General features: G+C 42.5%; 4 protein-coding genes and 1 long non-coding RNA gene across 10 annotated transcripts; 1 reads left to right on the top strand and 4 right to left on the bottom strand.

Annotated features, from left to right (window-relative positions):
- Window positions 1-1012: 1012 nt before the first annotated feature.
- Window positions 1013-1492, bottom strand: LOC130520714 (uncharacterized). Its single transcript, XR_008949010.1, has 3 exons — window positions 1465-1492; window positions 1305-1376; window positions 1013-1147 (listed from the first exon to the last, which is right to left on the bottom strand). It is a non-coding gene; the product is annotated as an uncharacterized LOC130520714 (long non-coding RNA).
- A 1198-nt stretch (window positions 1493-2690) lies between these two features.
- On the bottom strand, window positions 2691-3534 carry LOC130520713 (glyoxalase domain-containing protein 5-like). The gene is made up of 2 exons (XM_057024426.1): window positions 3355-3534; window positions 2691-3269 (listed from the first exon to the last, which is right to left on the bottom strand). Exons 1-2 carry the CDS (start codon window positions 3505-3507, stop codon window positions 3132-3134), a joined length of 291 nt encoding a protein of 96 aa, XP_056880406.1. The 5' UTR covers window positions 3508-3534; the 3' UTR covers window positions 2691-3131.
- A 93-nt stretch (window positions 3535-3627) lies between these two features.
- On the top strand, window positions 3628-6910 carry LOC130520711 (uncharacterized). Of its 2 annotated transcripts, none has more exons than XM_057024424.1 (4): window positions 3628-3701; window positions 4358-4582; window positions 4726-4863; window positions 5034-6910. In XM_057024424.1, exons 1-4 carry the CDS (start codon window positions 3644-3646, stop codon window positions 5951-5953), a joined length of 1341 nt encoding a protein of 446 aa, XP_056880404.1. In that variant the 5' UTR covers window positions 3628-3643; the 3' UTR covers window positions 5954-6910. The 2 variants fall into 2 exon arrangements, with proteins under 2 accessions (XP_056880404.1, XP_056880403.1); XM_057024423.1 differs by having other exon boundaries at window positions 4720-4863.
- Window positions 6911-7660: 750 nt separating this feature from the next.
- LOC130520712 (glyoxalase domain-containing protein 5-like) lies at window positions 7661-9081 on the bottom strand. Its single transcript, XM_057024425.1, has 4 exons — window positions 8942-9081; window positions 8448-8594; window positions 8157-8312; window positions 7661-8075 (listed from the first exon to the last, which is right to left on the bottom strand). Exons 1-4 carry the CDS (start codon window positions 8996-8998, stop codon window positions 7938-7940), a joined length of 498 nt encoding a protein of 165 aa, XP_056880405.1. The 5' UTR covers window positions 8999-9081; the 3' UTR covers window positions 7661-7937.
- Window positions 9082-9719: 638 nt separating this feature from the next.
- Window positions 9720-14685, bottom strand: LOC130520710 (E3 ubiquitin-protein ligase RLIM-like). Of its 5 annotated transcripts, none has more exons than XM_057024421.1 (5): window positions 14421-14685; window positions 13192-13414; window positions 12176-12280; window positions 11809-12104; window positions 9720-11772 (listed from the first exon to the last, which is right to left on the bottom strand). In XM_057024421.1, the coding sequence occupies exons 2-5, from the start codon at window positions 13358-13360 to the stop codon at window positions 10381-10383; spliced, it is 1962 nt and encodes a 653-aa protein (XP_056880401.1). In that variant the 5' UTR covers window positions 13361-13414; window positions 14421-14685; the 3' UTR covers window positions 9720-10380. The 5 variants fall into 5 exon arrangements, with proteins under 5 accessions (XP_056880401.1, XP_056880400.1, XP_056880397.1 ...); XM_057024420.1 differs by having other exon boundaries at window positions 9720-11808; window positions 11845-12104; XM_057024417.1 differs by having other exon boundaries at window positions 9720-12104; window positions 14421-14684.
- Between the last annotated feature and the right edge of the window lie 5710 nt (window positions 14686-20395).

Below are 20395 nucleotides of genomic sequence, written 5' to 3'. Positions count from 1 at the left end.
CTGGCATGGCACTTATCTTCTGTTTGTCAGTTTGCGCTTAAATATTCTATGTCAAAGGTTTATCTTTAATATAATAAGAATAAAATGTTCGAGATCTAAGAATTGAGGTTAAAAGAATTAAGTTTGGCTTTTATTGCATTTGAATTTCTCCAAATTGACTCAAATCGTGTCAAAACACCGGCGTATATTCAGATTTTACTCACAAATATCACAAATATTCATGAAGTTCACGAAAAAAATGGATCATTAAAAAGGAAATATTTCAAAAAGAAAAACTGATTAGGCCATTGCCACCCATCGGCTGCCAAACAATCTGAATAGGCAGAGTCCCTGTGGGGTCATCCTAATTTCTTCGTCATCGTACTCATCATCCATCGTGTAATCACGCAGTTGACGCTGGCCGTTGCGACGACGACGACGGGCGGATTTGCTGGCCTTTGGAGGCTTGGGATCAACTAGAACACATTTTATAAAAGTCTGTTAGTGTTCAGAATTTTCTACCTTCCTGTGACTTGCATTCATTTCACAACAAAGCCAGATACTTACATTTCAGAGTCCAGACCGGCTGGTCTTCGTCGGATTGCCACAGTTCTTCAGTGTGTTCGCCTGTTCAGAAACACCATCATCACCATCGTCATGATCGTCATCATCTTCTCTATTGCTTTCACATGTGAATTATGGGTTAATTTATTCTCACCGGAGTCTGGTGGCTGACCGCCGTGGGCCTCACTGCTCGGACAGTTCTGGTGTTGCAAGCTGCTGTTTAATGTCGCGTGGGCCCTTTGCTCACTGGGACCAGCACATTTCGTTGGGTGACCGTCATCGGCTTCAGTCTGACAGCCCTTATCCTCGGTCTCTGGTTGTGCATTGCACTGCTCCTTCTAAATGGCCAGGCAGAGGAAGACATGGATCACATGTGGTTGACAGCTGTCAAAGCCAGCACTTTCACATCTGCTTGTGCAATTCTTCGTGAGACCTATGTGGAGCGTACGCCCTGAGCACTCACCTGCAGTCTGACTGTTGGTTCTTCTGACCAGAAGATCTGCACGAGCATTTCTATGGTGCAGAAAGTGTTCTTATTCTGATTCCTGATGGACCCTGATTTGACAAACTCCTGGAATCCATCCTTGTATTCAATCAGGTACCACTGGGAAAAGTGTAAGAAAGGAAGCTTTTTTATTACCAACCCTTTGAAAATGAATAATTATCAGTCAAGCTGAATTATTTTTTGTGCTTTTTTTTTAAAATAATCCACTCCAGCTTCTGAGTAAGGACTTGTGATTCTGCAGCAACATCTGAATTACCTCTCCTATAATCATTGTGATCCGTGCCTGCCACCAGCCAAATGGTTCCTGATCACTGAGCCTGGAGAAAACCTGTGAGACAATGGACATAAAAACTGGTAAATTACAACTACCAGACCTTAGTCATCCTTAAATCATCAGTTATACTGGTAGTTCTCACCTCCACCTCATCTCCAACAGCCACGTTAAAGAAAAAATGTGGAGGAGGCAGCCGCACAGAGTCGCAATACACCTCAACTTCCTCCTGTGGACTATAGATAATATATGTCAATAATCAAAACTAATAATACATCAATACACTCCAGAGGTTTAAGATGTATAAAGAAAAAACATTAAACTTACTTGTTTTCATAAACTACTGCCAGTAGCTTTTCAGAAATGGACTTGATTTGGGCCTAAAGAGAAAGAACCAGTCACAGTATTGACAACATTCAAACACATCGTGGTTAAAAAGGTTTAAAATTCTTAACAACTAACTATTGATCTAACCAATGTGTGCAATGCCAGCTGTGAGCTAGTGAATATTAAATATGCAGATGCTTTTACTGAGATCATCTGTAAATTTAGCAGCGCCTCACCTCGTAGAAGGCGCCGTTCAGCCCTTTTACTTCAACGTTGACTTGAACCATGTTAGAGCTTGTTTCTTTTGTTTGTCTCTTAGCTGATTTTGTTTAACTAATGTTTAAATGTTAACTTCTGGAGCTTTGCTGCTAAGGCTCTGACCCTTATTAAACAAATTTACTTTGATCTTTAACCTTTCAAAAGGTGCTGTGACAAAGGTGCTTTGAATACACAATCACATGAATTATTTCTGTATTTAAAGTTTGACCATCATACCTGTGTAGACCTGTATTAAGCTCAGCGTTGGCGACACCACGGGGAGAAAATGGACACCTTTTTAGGCTCCGTGCGAAGAGCTGGCGGCTGGTATTGCTGCAGTACCATAACCTGACCGATAGGTGAAGCTGATGGAATTTACCACAATGCTTCTATTTCAAACAAAACTGTCCTGTGTCTCATAATATGTTCCTCTGCAAACTGAACTGAACACACAAACATGTCATAAACCTGCTGGGAAATGTACTTATTCCATAGCAAACTCACTACAAACACAACTCATCCTCAGAGGCAGACGCTGTAATCTCTCATAAGATAATAAAAGGATAATAGAATAATACTGAGAAAGTTTCCATCTTTGCTGTCATATTAGTGACGTTACAATTTTTAAGTTCTGATGAACAGCAAAATGAAGCGTTTGGACTTGCTCAGCTTCGCATTTTAGTGACAGATTAATAAGATCACTGATGATAAATTTTGGGAGTGTGTTCTGGTGGGAGATCATTACTAAACACACTTGATACTGAAATAAATGAAGAGTTCAACAACTTTGGATTCAGCTTTTAATACATTTGATCAGTATGTCTTGAGAAATGAAAAGTTAAGCTGTTTTCTGCCATTTTTGCTCAGAAAAAAACAAAAACGACCACAAAAGATCTGAACAGATGAATGCGTGTCAAAAAAATACATATTAATTAAAAAATTCCAACAGGTAACTCAATTTTTATCTACACTCCTGATAATTGGCACTTTGATACAGAGAATTGTACATTATTTTACTTAGTAAAGTACTCATTTGTCAAACATAGTAATTTAACATAATCTCTGGAAATTGTCCATTCGTTAAGCTACACTGTTCAGATCTAAACTGATCCTGAAACAGTGAATTGTATTTGAATTTCTATTTAGTAATTGTCTGTTTCTGAGAAATAAAAGAAAAAGAAACAGTCTGGTGGTTGGAGACATTTCTGTGTAAAAGCCAAAGTCTCATTAGGAGCCCTCTGATGGCTGCATATAGTTGGACACCTCAATGAGATTGTGGTCTGGATCCCTGAAGTACAGGGAGGTGATGGTGCCCACAGCTCCAGTCCTTTCCACTGGACCCTCTTCGATCTCAACGCCACAAGCCTAAAACAACACCGTAAATAAACCGAGTGGACTTTATCTCAAAGTATCACCCAGGAATGAAATGTGGTAGCAGTGGGTCAAATACCTTCAGATGTGCAGCTACTTGGGCCAGAGGGGTTCTGGTTATGAGACACAGGTCAGCGGAGCCTGAAGTTGGATGCTTTGCTTTGGGCTCAAATTCCTGCCCCAGCTGGTGAAGGTTGAACTTCTGCTGGCCAAACCCCAGAGCTTTACACATGTGTGGACATCACATTTTGGGCTAGATTTCCCACAGTAATTAATTCTGCTTAACTGGGGCCTAATGGCCACATATGTGGATACTTACACCACCCCTAGTGGTGTCAGACGAGTACTACACTATACCGTGACTCAAAATGGCGGAGAACACGTTCGAAAATTCCGGTAGCAACTCCAAACAAAAATATCGACCAGGTAAGAGGTCCAGTCAAAGTTAATGGCTTATTCTTGTTTAGATTTGCATACAAGCATTGTAAGTTTGCTATGGCATACAAATTTGACAAAGTTTAGTAAAGGTATTGATGTAATATGCTGCTAAACCTGATGTACACATGTGTACAGAGGGACCGAAAATGTTATTTTTAGGGGTGGGCAAGTGGTGAAGCCTCACGAAGCACTGAGGCTTCCCCACTTCACCACTTTCCTAACAATTGTGTCGAAAAAGATTCAAAGCTTCGAGACTTCAGTGATGGGGATATCTGGTGGACAACCGAAGCCATAGAAACCTCCGAAGAGCACGACTGAAGCACCGGCACTGTTTCAATCCCATGACGCTAATAAAAGTTCATTGTGTGGTCATCCAGGTGTTTTGTTCATTCATAACAAATAATGATTATATTTCCATTACAATAAAATATGCCGATACTCCCCCCTTACTCTAAAAGATAAAAATAATAGTTTGTCATTTGTCTTATGTTTGATTTGGAATGATTTTTCACAGAAGCAGAACATTTATTTGTCCTCACAAACTCTAGAATGTCGCTTATTGGTGGTACTCGCCATGAAACTTGCCAAAATACTCTCACTCTTCAAATCTCTATCTCCTCACAAACCAACAATTTTATTTCCAGATCGTTTTTCTCTGCAAAGAGCACTGGAATTACTCAGTGCAATGGATGGAGACACGTCAGATTTAGATTTGTCTGACAATGATGACGACATCCTGGATGCCAGTTATCAACCCCAACCTCAGGAGCAAAGCAGCAGTGAGGATGAGAGCAGTGGTGATGAGTACCCCATTCCACAGCCCACTGAACAGAGCAGGGGACGTAAACGTCTCCGTGGTGAAGATAATGGTTAGCCAAGACTTAGTGGATATTTGTTTATTTTAGGGCTTTAGGGCTAAGTTAATGTTTTAGAGGAGTACATAAAGGTACAGCACCATTCAATGTTTCTAGCAAAATGCCAATTCACAACACTTGCTGACATTCAGGGACAGGTACAGGTTCAGGCTATGGCGCGGCCAGATTCAACACTCCCAGAAGTAGCCGTCGAACTCGGCATGAGGCTGATTGCTCAAATGATGGCCCAGAAGAGCCAACAACAGGACCAAGCCCTCAGGGACAATCTTATGAAGGTAATAATAATAATGGTTCTTATTTTGGCATGCCTTGAAGGCAAATCATAAAATTTCATATAAATGTTCACTCAGATTCAACTATGTTATGCACCAATACACCTCAGTGAATTGCTTGTGTGAGTCACTTCGCAATAAGCACAATTTGTATTTTAATTCTTGTTGTGCAGGACGTGGAATGCGCTGGAGGGCAGCTCCATTGATGCCAAACCTAGTAGAGTTTAAGAATGAGGATGAAACTGAGCATGACCGAAATAGCTGGACCCCACTGAGCTATTTGGAACAGTATATAGATCAAGATTTAATGAAAACCATTGCAGATTGCACAAACGCTATGTCACTGAGTAGGAGTGGGGACCTACTCAAAACATCAGTAGATGAGGTCTACCATTTTTTTGGTGCCTGTATTCTGATGTCCTGTGTCCCATACCCCAAAATAAGAATGTACTGGTCCAAATCCTTCAGTGTCACTCCTATCACTGAAAGATTCACTCGGGACAGATTCTTCAGACTGAGGCAATCCTTAAAAGTCCTAATTGATGATGATGTGCCAGAAGACCTGAGGAAGCGGGACAAATTCTGGAAGGTGCGACCTTTCCTGGATAGGATTTTGCAAGGCTGCAGGTCTCAGACTCGGCCTGAATGCGTATCTATAGATGAACAGATGATTCCTTTCACAGGAACCTGTCCATGTAGGCAGTATTTGCCAATGAAGCCAAACCCTGTTGGCATAAAGAACTTTGTTTGTGCCACAACAGATGGGATTGTGCTGGACTTTGATCTCTATCAAGGTTCAGCTGCATTGCGCGAGCAGGTCGAAGAACCAGAGGGTCTGGGTTTGGGAAGTTTAGTAATGTCTCGTCTGTGTCAAACTCTGCATCGTGGCACAAAAGTGTACTGTGACCAGCTCTTCACAAGCATTGAAGGTGCGGAGCAAATGCTGAAAAAGGAGCTGTACATTACTGGTACAGTAATGAAGAACCGGGTCACTGCAGCAGTGCAGAAGTTAACTACCGATAAAATAATGCAAAATTCAGGAAGAGGTACTTCAAAAGAAGTTTCTACCAAAGATGGACAGTTTGTGTCGTGAAGTGGTTTGACAACAAACCAGTTCTAATGATATCTGCTGTTCATGGGACACAGCCTGAAGACACCTGCCAGCGCTGGGACAAGAAACAAAAAAAATATGTGTCTGTCTCCCGACCATGCATTGTTCGGGAGTACAACCTCAAAATGGGTGGAGTTGACCTGATCGACAGAATGATTAGTTATTATCGAATGAGCAGCCGTACTAAGAAGTGGACATTTAGGATGCTAATGCACTTTACAGATCTGGCTTTAGCCAACAGCTGGCTACTCTATCGGAAAGATCTGGCAACGTGTGGTGCACCAAGGAAGAGCATCATGCAGTTCCTGGAGTTCCGCATTGACGTGGCCAGGACCTTCTTGGCCCAGCATCATAGCCAAGAAGATGATGCAGACTTTCCAGAGCTGTCAGAGGGAGAAGATGACTCGTTAGAAAGGAAAAAAACGTCCAGTGATGGCAGTGCCCCATGTGTCTGTCCGCAGGAGGGCTAATGCACATCTCCCAGAGATGGTCAACATGAAGAATGCAGCACGATGCAGAGCAGCAGGCTGCACAGGGAGAACCCGAGTGCGTTGCGTGACCTGCAAGGTGTTCTTGTGCTTACAAACCGAGCGCAACTGTTTCTTAGAATTTCATAAATAGATGTGACAGACATATGACGTGTTATTTTGTTTGTTTTTTGGGCTGTGATGTTAAAACATGTTCAAAACTATGTTTGTATGTGTTATTAATAATGTGTTATTATTGTCATTACAGTCTAACCTGTTCAAAACATGTTCAAAACTATGTATGTGTTATTAATGTGTTATTATTGTCATTACAGTCTAACCTGTTCAAAAAAGGTTCAAAACTATGTTTGTATGTGTTATTAATGTGTTATTATTGTCATTACAGTATAACCTGTTCAAAACATGTTCAAAACTATGTAAATAAAGAGTTTTTCATTCTATTACACAAAAACTGTATTATTGATTTTATTGTGCTTTATGGTAATTCAGACCGAGTGTACACATATGTGGCCATCATTTTTCTCTAAAACTACATCATGTCAAAAGATGATGCTTAGTTTTTATACTTATTGGGTTCCAATAAGCCCAAATAGCAAAGAGAATAAAAATTGCATATCAAACAAGAGCTCGGGTCTTAAGAGGTTTTAAAGTTCGGCCATCATACCTGTGTAGACCTGTATTAAGCTCAGCGTTGGCGACACCACGGGGAGAAAATGGACACCTTTTTAGGCTCCGTGCGAAGAGCTGGCGGCTGGTATTGCTGCAGTACCATAACCTGACCGATAAGTGAAGCTGATGGAATTTACCACAATGCTTCTATTTCAAACAAAACTGTCCTGTGTCTCCTGATATGTTCCTCTGCAAACTGAACTGAACACACAAACATGTCATAAACCTGCTGGGAAATGTACTTATTCCATAGCAAACTCACTACAAACACAACTCATCCTCAGAGGCAGACGCTGTAATCTCGCATAAGATAATAAAAGGATAATAGAATAATACTGAGAAAGTTTCCATCTTTGCTGTCATATTAGTGACGTTACAATTTTTAAGTTCTGATGAACAGCAAAATGAAGCGTTTGGACTGGCTCAGCTTCGCATTTTAGTGACAGATTAATAAGATCACTGATGAAAAAAAACGACCACAAAAGATCTGAACAGATGAATGCGTGTCAAAAAATACATATTCATTAAAAAATTCAAACAGGTAACTCAATTTTTATCTACACTCTTGATAATTGGCACTTGATACAGAGAATTGTACATTATTTTACTTAGTAAAGTACTCATTCGTCAAACATAGTAATTTAACATAATCTCTGGAAATTCGTTGAGCTACACTGTTCAGATCAAAACTGATCCTGAAACAGTGAATTGTATTTGAATTTCTATTTAGTATTTGTCTGTTTCTGAGAAATAAAAGAAAGAAACAGTCTGGTGGTTGGAGACATTTCTGTGTAAAAGCCAAAGTCTCATTAGGAGCCCTCTGATGGCTGCATATAGTTGGACACCTCAATGAGATTGTGGTCTGGATCCCTGAAGTACAGGGAGGTGATGGTGCCCACAGCTCCAGTCCTTTCCACTGGACCCTCCTCAATCTCAACGCCACAGGCCTAAAACAACACCGTAAATGAACCGAGTGGACTTTATCTCAAAGTATCACCCAGGAAATGTGGTAGCAGTGGGTCAAATACCTTCAGATGTGCAGCTACTTGGGCCAGAGGGGTTCTGGTTATGAGACACAGGTCAGCGGAGCCTGAAGTTGGATGCTTTGCTTTGGGCTCAAATTCCTGCCCCAGCTGGTGAAGGTTGAACTTCTGCTGGCCAAACCCCAGAGCTTTACGGTTTCCCTTAAAACACAAGAAATGTGTTTCCGCGCTGCCGCAGGACAAAAATGGAACACCCAAAGTCTGCCCTCTACTAGCAGCTTCTTCAGCCTGACACGTGTTGATATGACCTAAGTGTCATGGTAACTTCTGACATACCTTAAAAGTGATGACCTGCATGCCGAGGGTCGTGGTGTAGAAGTTGACCGTGTCTGGCACACTGTGCACGGTTAGAACTAAATGATCTAAATGGCTCACTTCAACTGGGCAGGTCGTTTTTAACCTGAAACCCCCGACAGTGACTGTCTATAAAGGAAACAATGATTAAATTGTGCGCCTTAAATATCGCTGTCAATTAGGTAAAAATGGTGTTAGCGAAACAACGCTACTCCGTGGCCAAATGAAGTACTGCAGTCAGTATCCACATATCTGCTCCTATCCTTGGATAAAAATAATTGATCTACTTTATACGACATTAATTTTCAAATTTCCCCCGATACTTTCACCGTTATTAGTTATCTGCGCTGAAGAAATCCTCTAATTCTGGTTGCAGGTGACCGATTTTCGTCCAGTGACATGTGAACGTCGAGAGTTCCACTCAAAAAAATTTTCACATATATATATATATTCTTACAAACATTGAACTATGGTACCTTAGAACGGTTTCTCTGAAAGTTCCACAGACACCTCCCCACTGTCCGAAGCGCCATCCTCGCCGGAGAAGAACTAGTTAGTCAACTAGTTACTTCCTGGTTTTCTGACCTGTGGACGTGAAACTCGGCGTGACGTCACAAACGATGTCCGCATTTTCTTCACCTTATTTGATTTTTTCCGAGCTTAAGTCCGTTTATTTTAATGTATAAAATATAGCCAGTATAAAAACAACTATTTATTATTTACTTTAGCATAAGTTTAATCCACACCAGTCAACGTGTTCAGAGGTCAATACAGGTTTTGTATGGAAGAGCGTGACGTGAAATTCTGACCTGATTTGAATTCATGAATATAATCACTTTGCAAATGCAGTCTAAAACCCACACATTTCATTTATGCTTATTTGACTTTAGATCCAATTTTTGCTCTAAGAAACAAACAAAAAAAACACATTAGAGTGAACTCAGAAACATGACAGCATGGCCGGTGCACTTTCCTCTTCATTGCCAAGTCTTTTGAATGAAGCTCTAAATAGAATTAAATTAGATTCAGCACATTTTAAAAACAAGTCTTTGCTTCGAACGGTGACCACGGGTGATCCAGGCTTTCCACCTGTACACCAATGGTGTTATAAATGCAAAATAAAGAAAAGCAGGAGTTCAAATTAACACATATTAATTAATAGGACTAAAACAGTACAATCACTTGTTTCCAATATCACTCACTTTCAATAAGAAAATAAAGACGGCTCCAGAACAGACTCCCTGGACTTTCACACATTTTTCAAGACCATTTAATGTTCAACTCTATATGCACCTTTAATATAGATGAGTTTTTTTTACAGGCGAATTAAAAAGAACAAGACACAACATACATTTCAAGTCCTTGTCCAGTATCAGGCGGACATAATCTTCAAATTGTTGACTGCACAATCCCCTCTAGACATGGATTCTTCCATCTGCAGACTGGTGGCAAAGGCGCTCTAACTTCTCGTGACATTATTTGCAATTCAAAAGCAACTCACTGATACAAAGCATGATGACTCAAAAAGTTTACAAGCTTATTTACAGCTAATACTTTTAAACTGGTGCAATAACGCCCTAATATCGAATGCCTGGTGTCCATGTGTGTGTGTGCGTGTGTGTGTATACGGAGCGTGCTTACACAGAAACAGCCTGTGTGCCCGACCCACCTGCAGGCTGGTGTCAGCGGGCTTTTCGGTCCGAGTGAGAGCAGAATTTACTGTGATGCGATCAACTGTTGGCTCACTACAGGGTCAAACAGCATGCTGTGTTTGTGCCTAACCTTGGACAATAAATAGCATACTACAAACGGCATGGAGAAATCAAATCTAATGGGTGACTTCAGGATGATCAAACAACGGTATAAAGAGTGAACAGTGTCCTATGGGTTATTACCAGGCCCGCGGGCTGACGGGCTAAACCACGCTCTCTCGGTTAGCTGAAACCAACACGGCCCTGCGACAAATGGGGCAAGTCGAGTTCTCAGACAGCCAGCGGTCGATGCAGTGCACGTGGTACTCGTGAGAACAGGGAAGTTTCCGTAGCTTGTTGCCTTCTGCGTACTCCGTTATGCACACGCTGCAAGTCTTCAAGGCGTCGCTCTCGCCAAAGCTGCGCATGGAGAGGTTGTCTATCTGCTCTTTGGTGAGTCCTTGGGGCTGATCGTCGTCGTCGTCGTTCAGGAGGAAGAAGTGGGCGAGCCGAAGGAAGGGCAGCGAGCTGGGCTCCTCCAGGCCGGCAGGGGGTCGGGGTCGAGCTCTGCCGCCGGAGGAAGGTGGAGCAGCAGCGAGGCCTTCGTCCACAGGAGGCTCGGCTCTCCTTGCTCTGGCTCCTGCTGCTACGGGAGGCTCGCCGTCAACGTCGGTGGCGGGAGCAGCGGCGGGGGCAGGGTTGTCGCTGTTGACAACGTCGGCGTGGTCAGTGGAGGGGTTGGCCCCGCGGGTCGAGTCTAAAGAATCAGAGTCTGAATCCATGAGGTAGCCCAGTTCCCCGAAACCAGTCATGATCTGGCGGATCATAGACTGGAGGGCCATTGACGTGGCCTCGCCCAAACTGGCGTCCGAGATTCTACGGATGGGAATGCGAATTGTGCTGATGTAAGTCCTTACGCCGGCCCGTTCGGAGCGCGAGAAAGTCCTGCGGAACCCACCTCGCTCGCTCTCATATAGAAACGTGTTGTTTGAGTTCTGGGAGCGTGAGCGCGTGCGACTGGCAATGCTGTCTCTCTGCCGATACTCGCCCGGGCGGACGCGGCGCACCTGCAGATCGAGCATAATAGTCGGAGGGCGGCGACCCGAAGCGCCGCCTTCTGCCGCAGTAGCTTCACCTTCCTGGGAGGAAACATTTGGGGCTTCGGGGGGAGATTCCACAGACGCTCTAGACAGCTGAACATCAGCATCACCGGTGCTCTGCCTGGGGATGTGGTGTCGAGTCCGAGAACTGCCCTCAACCTGAGGCACAGGGGCAGAGTTAGCGGCCGAGTTTGGGCCGAGAGAGCTGTAATTAGAGAGACCGTCCAACTGGTCCAGGTTTAAAGGGGAGCGACTCCTGGCTGTTCGGGTTCTCGTCCTGCGCGGCTCCGTACTGAGGCTGCACGGCCTCCGTAATCCTCTGCGTGGGGAAGGAGAGAGGGGGCGCTGTGCCGGTGGGGAAGCGGGTGACACCGTCTCTTCTACCTCTGGCTCTGGTTCCACAATTACAGCCATCTCTTCAACGACCGGTTCCTCGACTACTTCTGTCTCCATTGGAACCTGTGGCGCAGCATTCGCCGCCGCCTCTGGACCGACAGGGGCCATCTCAGGGGCCATCTCAGGGGCCACCTCAGGAACCACCTCAGGAACCACCTCAGGGGCCATCTCAGGGGCCACCTCAGGAACCACCTCAGGGGCCACCTCAGGGGCCACCTCAGGCGTCTGCTCAGGTGCCTCCTCCCCTTCAGCGGCGGCCTGCTGTTCGGCCAGGTCTCGGTTCACGCTGATCTCCAGGCTGAAGTGAAAATCGCCGCTGTTGGGGTTTGTGTGGCTCACGGCTCGCCACGACTGGTTTCCACGGTGCCCAGTTCTGGTTGTGTTGCCCGGCTGCCTGACTGTGTTCAGCCAATCCAAGAGACTGGCGGAATCCTCAGCACTCTCAGTTGGCTCTGGGAAAAGTCAGCAGCGTCAAGAACCATGTCTGCAACACCAAACTGAGGGCAAAGAGAGCCAATCTTACCGATAGGTTCTTCTCCCCGATCGTTACTGGGGGCACTATTTTGCTGCTCTTGGCCTTCTTTGACTTGCTGGAGTCTACTTAAGAGCTCATCTGCTGTTGCCTCTCCTGGATAACACAACATATGTATATTATTTTCAAAATTCTGTTAATAAAATGTGATTACACCCAGCCGACAAATTCCTCGTTGACCAAACGTCTCTAGTCAGACCTCCCCTGCGTGTGTGAGGACGATGTTCCAGCATCACTGATACATCCACTCATTTCCCAACTCCAAAGGTGAAAAGTTCTTAATTGGAGCATAAAGCACCCCAAAAGCTTTGGGACCCTTTAGCAGAACATGCAGGGATTCATTTTTTTACCATGAACCCAGGATCAACCTTTTGTTTTGTCACATTTATGTCAGCAGCCTAACTGGTGCCTGAATAAAGATCCCAGTAACCATCTCCAACACAAACTGTCATTGTCCGCCACATCCATGTGACTGACTTGGTGCAGTGGCACGACGTGGTCAACAAAAACACAATTCCTGCAAAAGAGGTTGGAAGGATTAAGACATGGGGCATTTCTTGGTTAGAAGCAGCTACAGCTTTACAGTTGCAGACAGACAAAAATGGGGTAAAAGTCTGCACTTTATTAGACCACAGGGCTGTTTTCTTCTAACACGGCATCACGACAATACTGAAAACCACCAGACTTACCAGGGCATGCCATTCTCCCTCCAATGCCCTCTCCTTGCAGGTTGCTCCACTAAAGGATGCTCCAAACTTACATCCCCCTTCCCACTGTCCTGGGACAGAAATGGATTGGGCGCCTTCAGTCTCCGCATGCTGTCGCACTTTGACCAAAGTAAGACACTAGAGACAGCCACTATATAACAGCAGTCTTTGCTTATTACTTATTAGAACATATGCTCATACTGGGAACCTTAGAGTTCATTTTAAATGTTATCTCTGCTCCCCAGACACACACAGTTAAGCAACACTCACAGATAAGTATTGTAAAGGAGGGTTTAATACCTGGGGTGCCTAGCAGGTTGTTGTCTCTCATGAGGCGATAGTCCTCATCGCTGAGATTGTTGACAAACTGATAGAAGGCCTCCTCTCGGCCCAAACGGTCCTGCTGCCTCCTGCGGAGCGACTCTGGCCGGTCACCGCCATTCTGGTCTGAACTGTCGGAGCCCTCCATTGATTCAGAGAGGAGGGAGGTGAATGAGCTCCAAACTTCAGCAACGTCCAGCAGCTGCAGGATGTAATAAGAATACAGAAGATACAGATTAGCATAGGCATTATATATATATATACACACACACACACACACCACAAACAATAGCAGTGATTGAGCACCAAACGTTTAAAAGAAAGTGTCTCTTGCAAATCATTAATCGAGTAAAGGGGGGGAAGGCTTTTTTTGTCACACCAGTGTCATCAGCAAATGTCAGGACGGAATTTAGTCACTGGTTCCAAAGGTTTCTGACATTAACAAACGGAACTTCTTAGCTACCCGAGTGAGGTCATGCAATTATAGAACTTCATTTTCACAATATGGCACATTCTTCAATCGGGTGTGTTTTACCGGCATAAATACAGAGTAGTATTTGTCCAAGAAATGATAAAACAAAATGGCCATCATGTAGCCAAATACACGCTAGCCCCTCAGCAGTTAGCATTATCCAAGGATGCGAACTGACATCTACTACCGGGAATATCTAATACCCATTAACAAACTGATTATAAATAAAACAATTATACTTCATTATACCTCTGACGTGGTTCAGATTTGTGTGCTGTTCCTAATTGGATTCCCGAGGAGATCACCCGAATCCGAGAATCCAAAAACTTTCCCTGTGCTAACGCTAGTTAGCTTCAAATGACCGATTGGCTAACTTGCATACACTACCATGGGGGGATCTAAGGTTAGCTGTGACTATCTTAGCAACGAACCCCGCAAATCTGTCCCCATCGCATGTATACTTACCAGGGATATCGGTAGTGTGAGGATAATGTATCAATTGCATTTTTCCTATCGGCACTGGCTGTTTGATAAAGGCAAAACAAGGTTATGTCTGAAGAAGAAAACTTTGCCAACGTGCTAAAGCATCGCTGCCTGCTAATAATATGAACGGACGACGTCAACCGGTGACGTACGCGTCCCAAACCTAGCTAGCGAGCTAAACTTGGCTAGCTGGTGAAAATAAACATAATGTGGAATAATGTAGAGTCTGTCAATTAAAAAAGCATTCGATTACCTGTTCAGTGATGTCTGTAATAGCAGAATCGTACGCCCAAGTTCGACTCGTTGTTCAAAAATTCCACCGAAAGAGGCCTGATTATGTAGCTTAGAGCGATTTCAGGATTCCATTTTCTTTCTTTCAGGAAGGCAACAACGATCGGACGCAGGGTCCGGAGGGTTAATACACCCTCGGTATATTCTGACAGGCAGACATTTCGAACGCTGTGCGCGGAGACGGGAGCGCGCAGGAAGGGAATTTTGCCTTACAGGCGATACCCAGGAAATAATTCACACGGAGGAACACGGATATAATTGGAAGGCGAGTGTTGTCAAAATGTTGTTTGCGTGCTGCAGCGCCACCACGTGGTTACAAATGTATAGACTCGTCCTCTCTGCGCAATAGGAGATAATAAATGCGCGCACACAGCCAGTTTGAATAAAATCAAATCCAACCAAACCACATATTGCCTGACTAATTAATTTAATAAAGACAAAGAGCCCTCAACTTAAACAAAATCCTACACTTCAGTGAAACTGGGGAAACGATTTGTGTTTATGTTTTTCTACATTGGCATTTTAGCTGTTCTATAAAGCAATAAAAGCAAGTTGAGCCATTCAATTGGTCATAACGTCTGACATTTATGCCTTCTTTTTTTTATCTCCTAAAGCGGCAACAGACATAAGATGATTAAATGATCCCCACTTTGTCAGAAACCTGCTGATTATTGAAACAAATGATCTCTATATAATAAATAATAATTTCGGACAACCTGAGTCACGAAACAGTTTTACAGGAAAATTTAACATTTTCCTATTCAGCTGTTTAGAAATTAAGGAAGTAACCATTTTCATCACGTATTTATAGACATCTATGATGTGATGGTGAACTTAAGTCTCAGCTGTAGTGAATGGGAGAAAGGATTGTTTTGTCTCCAGATACCGGTTACACACTCATTTTCAGCCTAACTGTGTAATCTCATGATTCACTTTGTAGTTGTGACTACAGGAATAGTACAACCATAAAATCGGATGGTTTGATCATTGGAAGCAACAGAAGGTTGTTTTCTCCTTAGACGGTCAGTACAGAGCAAATCATTCCAAAACCCCAAAATGTCTGCATGAACATTAACAAAAACAGAAGAAAGAGTCCATCCATTCATCCATTCATTCATCCAGCCATCAACTAATAGTTTATTCCTGATCAGGGTCAAAGGGAGTGCTGGAAACCCAAAAACAATTTTAAAAAATCCCTGCATAAAAAGTTACGTGCAGTCTGGCAGGCAGCTGTTTTTATATTAACTGTTGGTGGCATATTTTAGAAATAAAATCCCTCTTTCTGCAGTGTGTTGTTACCTGGCAGTAGTGAACATTGTATACGCTGCTGTTAAGGTCACAGCTGTTATATATTTAGCCATAGTTTTACCGATGGCTGCTGTAGAGTACGCTATCGACGACTGAGCATCTGATTTAGTGGCCTCCCGGCTTGCCCTTTGACGACCTTGTCAACATTTCACAAGCACAGAAAAACAGCAGATTTTCAGCTTTATACCTGAGTGTTTTCTGGCACATCTGTGGTGGGTTTTAAATAGCTCATTGGCATGTGGGGGTATGTTTTCTTACCAAGCTGTAAAGAAAATCCATATGGGAGGGATTCAGAATCAGATTTACCACTGGGATTTGTGGTTTTCACTGGGCTGGATGCAACAACCTGGTAAGTGAAGCTTTGCGATAGTCAAAGAAACACTTTTGCATTGGAATTTTACGTGGCACAAAATGAAAACACTCTAGTATTGCTAATATAGAAAGCACCCTGAATTTTGCCTTACATTATCGCTCTCCTTAATGAGACTCTGCAAAGGTGTGAGCAGGCGCTAAAAACAGGGTCTCATTTTCCAACCACAAGTGTGTCTGATCCCTTCTATTACCATTTGCATCGTATCATTTGCCCACTCCCCGATCTGTTATGGGTGACTGAAGAACAAAAACAATGCTAATACCGCCTGACAATTTGGGAGGCGCACGTCACAGGATCTGTTTATGGTTTGAGTCTGTATCTCCAGCTCCAATTAGGGATGGCAGAGCGAGCAGCAGCGTGGACCGCAGCCGCATGGTTCAGCGCCGTGGAGGAGAATTCAACTCCAGCAATGCTCGACCCTGCGTGCTAATTAGATATGACATTAAAATCACACCAAGCTGACTTGAGCCGAAATTAAAATGCCTTTCATCCATGAGCTCCAGAAGGTATCCTCACCTAATCGCCACATTTGTTGAAATGTGACTGCTTATATGGCCACGGAGAATATCCTTGACCTTTTTACGATTACATTTTTATCAACATCGAACGAATATAAACATTTTCGTCAGCCTCCAGGCATCAGCTTGGAGTTATTATCTTTCATTTATTATACGTATATAATTTTTTTAAAAATCTCCTCATGCATTTCGCTTTTTCTGCATTGCTTTGATTTTTCTAAAAGTTAAAAATCAAGAAAAGCTCTATTAAACAACAGGCAGAGTTTAATCTTGGAATACACCCACAGATATTTAACTTCTATTATAGTTGGTGGTCAAATAAAAACATAGCCCAAATCTCTTCAGAAAGCAGCATTCAAAATCTTATTTTAATTTGTATATTTACTCCATAAACATTATTACAAAACTCAGCAAGTTACCAATATTACATTATCACCATACAGGCTTGATCACAAATATTTAAAACCTTTGCAACAGTTACAACGAAACAAAAAGAAAAAAGAAAAGAAGAGAACAAAATCATACTCAAATAATTTACATGTAAATCTATAAAACAGCAAATTGTTCACAAATTATATTTTTTCTGAGTTTTCTTTTTTTTTTTCTTTGCTTATTTGTGTTTTGCACAGTAACACAACACTCCCACAACAAGATCATGGTCTTATTACAAAACTTCCAACAAAATGTAAATATTTCTAATTTTCTGTTGATACTTTCGTATTTTTGGTTTTTAAAACCAGAAACTTGTCATCGTATATCCTTTCCACTGCCCAGAGAGGCGCATAAAAGGTTACTCACACACACAAATACTTCACAGCACTTTCTAAGAAAAATATACACTTACAAAATATGTTACAAATTGGCACACAAAAAATATACAAGATTTTGTAGTGTCAAGAGTTCATTAAGATACCTTCTGGTAACAACTCTAGACAGTATATATAAAGCTTGGTAATCTTTTAATTAAAAGAGCAAAAGTAATTCCAATCAATGTCAAAGAATCATGAAGTGAATACATCAAACGGAACATTAGAATATACATTCATAAAGAGGGTTAGGTACCTAATCTAGTTTGCATTTCTTTTTTTCATCTTGTTAACTCTGGAAATAAAAGAAAAGAGAAAAAGAAAATCTGTAAGCTTTCTTAGCACCATTAACATGAGGCAGCTCAACAGTGGCACGTTTAAAACCCCAAAGAAGGAGAAACAAAAATCTGAACTCAGAGAAGTACATTCAATTTGACAACAGGCAGAAATGAGAGAAGGCAGACTAAATGGGCACGAGGCCCACATGGAGCTTTCCCATCAGCAGCTTGTCTTGGTCCTAACCCTGATACGCTGGGGGGGGGGGGGGGGGGGGGGGATGGGAGGAAAAAAAGAGGAAAAAACAAAGGATTATGGCAGAGAGGAGAGAAAACAGACAGAGAAATATTGATTGTGATCCTTGTCATATGTGAACTATCAATTACTGCATCAGAATGTGCCTGTTTCTACATCAAGCCTTCATTTGTCTGCACGTCTGTGTGCGGCATCATGTAATTACTGCCACATAATTAAAAAAATAAATGTCTAACATTCAAATGAAAAGAAAAGGAGGTCAAATGTCTGAAAAAAAGGCCTTTTTTAAAAGCAAAGGGCTCCACAAAAAAGGAATCAATTCAATATTTTAGGAACCATGCGTGAGGAAGTGACTGAGCCCAGACGGCAAGCTTTTATTATTAGTGATATTATTATCGTTATTTGTGCCTTCTGTGTCCCCTTTTTTAAGGTGCCAATATTTTCTGCCAAATCAAAAACAGTTAAAGACGGAGTACTAAAGAAAGAGGTCACATTTAGACGTGAGGTGGAAAGCAACCCAAAATGAAAAACCCATTGATGCAGGTTCAACTCATTGGGAAATAAAATGAAGGATTACTCTCAAATGATCATTTCAGGTTGGAAAAAAGAGTCTCACGTGGAGCCGATGCAAATACATGCTTCCTTCATTTACAATATCACCGATCTCGTTTTGCACTTAAAACTGCGTTCACATTCACATTTAATCGAGCTGCAAAAATGCAATGTTCATTCGCGACTGATGTGGACATCAGAATCTCTCTGAGGAATGGATTGGATTTTCAGTACAAAATGAGCTTTTCATTGAGGCACAGCCCCAACTGGCAAATAATTTCCTTGCTTACCCTCAACATCTGCACTACGCGCTCCTTGGTCCAGAGAAAGCTTGTTTGAGCATCTCCTTTTTTGCCCCCCACGTGCTTCCTCTAAAGTGGCCTTCAGAGCAGATCTCCCCCTCTCCCTTCCTGCTTCTCAGTGCCAGACGATGTTGAGGTAAATTGAATTTGGCAAACAAAGTTGAGGGTGGGGAGGAATAAGGAGAATTTGGAGTCTTTCTGATTTGGTTTCGTGAGTGGCGGTGTACCACTGCCAGCTGTTGGTGCCTTTCATCGAGAGAAGAGAGAAAAGTCCCAAATAAATTCCTGTAGTGGCGAGTCTCTGCGAGGAACCTCTAACCCGAGCAGCTAATGCTCCAGTGGATAAAAAAAGAGCAACAGCCAATATTCACACACATAGATAAGAGGTCATTTACACAGCATTGTTACTTTTGGCACATTGATTTTTAAGATTATAATCTTTTTTTCTGTTTTTTTTTGTTTTTTTTTGCAAATATTGCATGTCCCTGTACAACATTGACAAAAATACTCTGAGGGTGGAGGTTATGAATTGCAAAGGCGTAGAAATGTAAATTTTGATAAATGGTTCGTCTAAACGCCAAAACGAAAGAAAAACAAAACAAAAAACAGCTCAACTGATAAAAAGAAAAAGAAAGTTGTTCCAACTCGTAGCGAAAAAAAAAAAAGACAATGTCTGATATGTCATCAATACAAAAATGGTCCCATCTTGTGTTTCAAGATGTCTTGGGGCTTAGATAGGGCTCATTAGAATTCCCTCTTGAAATGAGCCAGGCAGTGTATGAAGGACGGCAACAACTGGACATCCATATTCTGCATACAGAAACAGATGAAGAGGGGGATGCGTAGATGTCACTCAATGCATTTGTGTATATAGCTACATCTTTAGGGGAGGGGGAGATACATAATTCGGGGGAGCTAGTTCTGCTGAGAACACACAAAAACAAAGTTCCTCATCAAGGCGACAGAACAGTTTTCAAGGCTTATTCCTTTTTTTTTCAGACCAAGTAACACAAACGACTATAAAGAACAAAGCAGAAACAACAAAAGCAAGAAAAATGCAGCCATGGTCATTTCAAATCTCAGTCAAGCTTGACACAATCACTCAATAGGTAGTTTGCAAAGTACAAGAAGTTTTTCATGCAGATAGTAATTTCCTCTTTGGGGAGGGTTAAAAGGAAGTGGGAGGAGTCAGGGGGAGACGTAGTACTCATGCAGCTCTGGCATAGCATCAGTGTAGGTATGCTTGGTGGGGGGACCGAACAGGTAGCGGGGAAAGCGAGAAGGGTTGCAACAGTGGCTGATAACAAAATATTACCTCAGTTTCTCAAAAGAGGTCATCAGTGCTATATCCTTGTTTGGGTCTCTCTCAGCTCGCTTCCCCTTCAGTGTCTCAATCCGAGGAAACTTTGCACTGGTTTTATGACGGTACAGCTTTTTATGGGCAGGCCCGGGATTTATAAAGTTGGGTTTATCGAACATATTGCACCCAAGAGCGAGCTGGGGGAAGAGAGGGTGAGTGGGGTTATATTTTGCCTGGGTTTTTCCTC

The sequence above is a fragment of the Takifugu flavidus genome, unplaced genomic scaffold (genome assembly GCF_003711565.1).
Source record: "Takifugu flavidus isolate HTHZ2018 unplaced genomic scaffold, ASM371156v2 ctg485, whole genome shotgun sequence".
Classification (NCBI taxonomy): Eukaryota; Metazoa; Chordata; class Actinopteri; order Tetraodontiformes; family Tetraodontidae; genus Takifugu; species Takifugu flavidus.
Note: the sequence above shows the minus strand (reverse complement) of the source record. Positions and strands in the feature narration are given on the sequence as shown.

What these genes read in the sequence shown, in the direction of transcription:
- LOC130520711 (XM_057024423.1), top strand. Translation starts at nt 3,644, where the DNA reads ATGGCGGAGAACACGTTCGAAAATTCCGGTAGCAACTCCAAACAAAAA. An exon ending in CAAACAAAAATATCGACCAG is followed by an intron (nt 3,702 to 4,357) that starts GTAAGAGGTCCA and finishes TTTTATTTCCAG; the next exon opens with ATCGTTTTTCTCTGCAAAGA. An exon ending in TCAGGGACAATCTTATGAAG is followed by an intron (nt 4,864 to 5,033) that starts GTAATAATAATA and finishes CTTGTTGTGCAG; the next exon opens with GACGTGGAATGCGCTGGAGG.
- LOC130520712 (XM_057024425.1), bottom strand. Translation starts at nt 8,998, where the DNA reads ATGGCGCTTCGGACAGTGGGGAGGTGTCTGTGGAACTTTCAGAGAAAC. An exon ending in TTCAGAGAAACCGTTCTAAG is followed by an intron (nt 8,595 to 8,941) that starts GTACCATAGTTC and finishes TTTCCTTTATAG; the next exon opens with ACAGTCACTGTCGGGGGTTT. An exon ending in TGCAGGTCATCACTTTTAAG is followed by an intron (nt 8,313 to 8,447) that starts GTATGTCAGAAG and finishes TTGTGTTTTAAG; the next exon opens with GGAAACCGTAAAGCTCTGGG.
- LOC130520710 (XM_057024417.1), bottom strand. Translation starts at nt 13,360, where the DNA reads ATGGAGGGCTCCGACAGTTCAGACCAGAATGGCGGTGACCGGCCAGAG. An exon ending in CAACCTGCTAGGCACCCCAG is followed by an intron (nt 12,281 to 13,191) that starts GTATTAAACCCT and finishes TGTGTTATCCAG; the next exon opens with GAGAGGCAACAGCAGATGAG. An exon ending in TCGGGGAGAAGAACCTATCG is followed by an intron (nt 12,105 to 12,175) that starts GTAAGATTGGCT and finishes GACTTTTCCCAG; the next exon opens with AGCCAACTGAGAGTGCTGAG.
- LOC130520713 (XM_057024426.1), bottom strand. Translation starts at nt 3,507, where the DNA reads ATGTGTAAAGCTCTGGGGTTTGGCCAGCAGAAGTTCAACCTTCACCAG. An exon ending in AAGTAGCTGCACATCTGAAG is followed by an intron (nt 3,270 to 3,354) that starts GTATTTGACCCA and finishes GTGTTGTTTTAG; the next exon opens with GCTTGTGGCGTTGAGATCGA.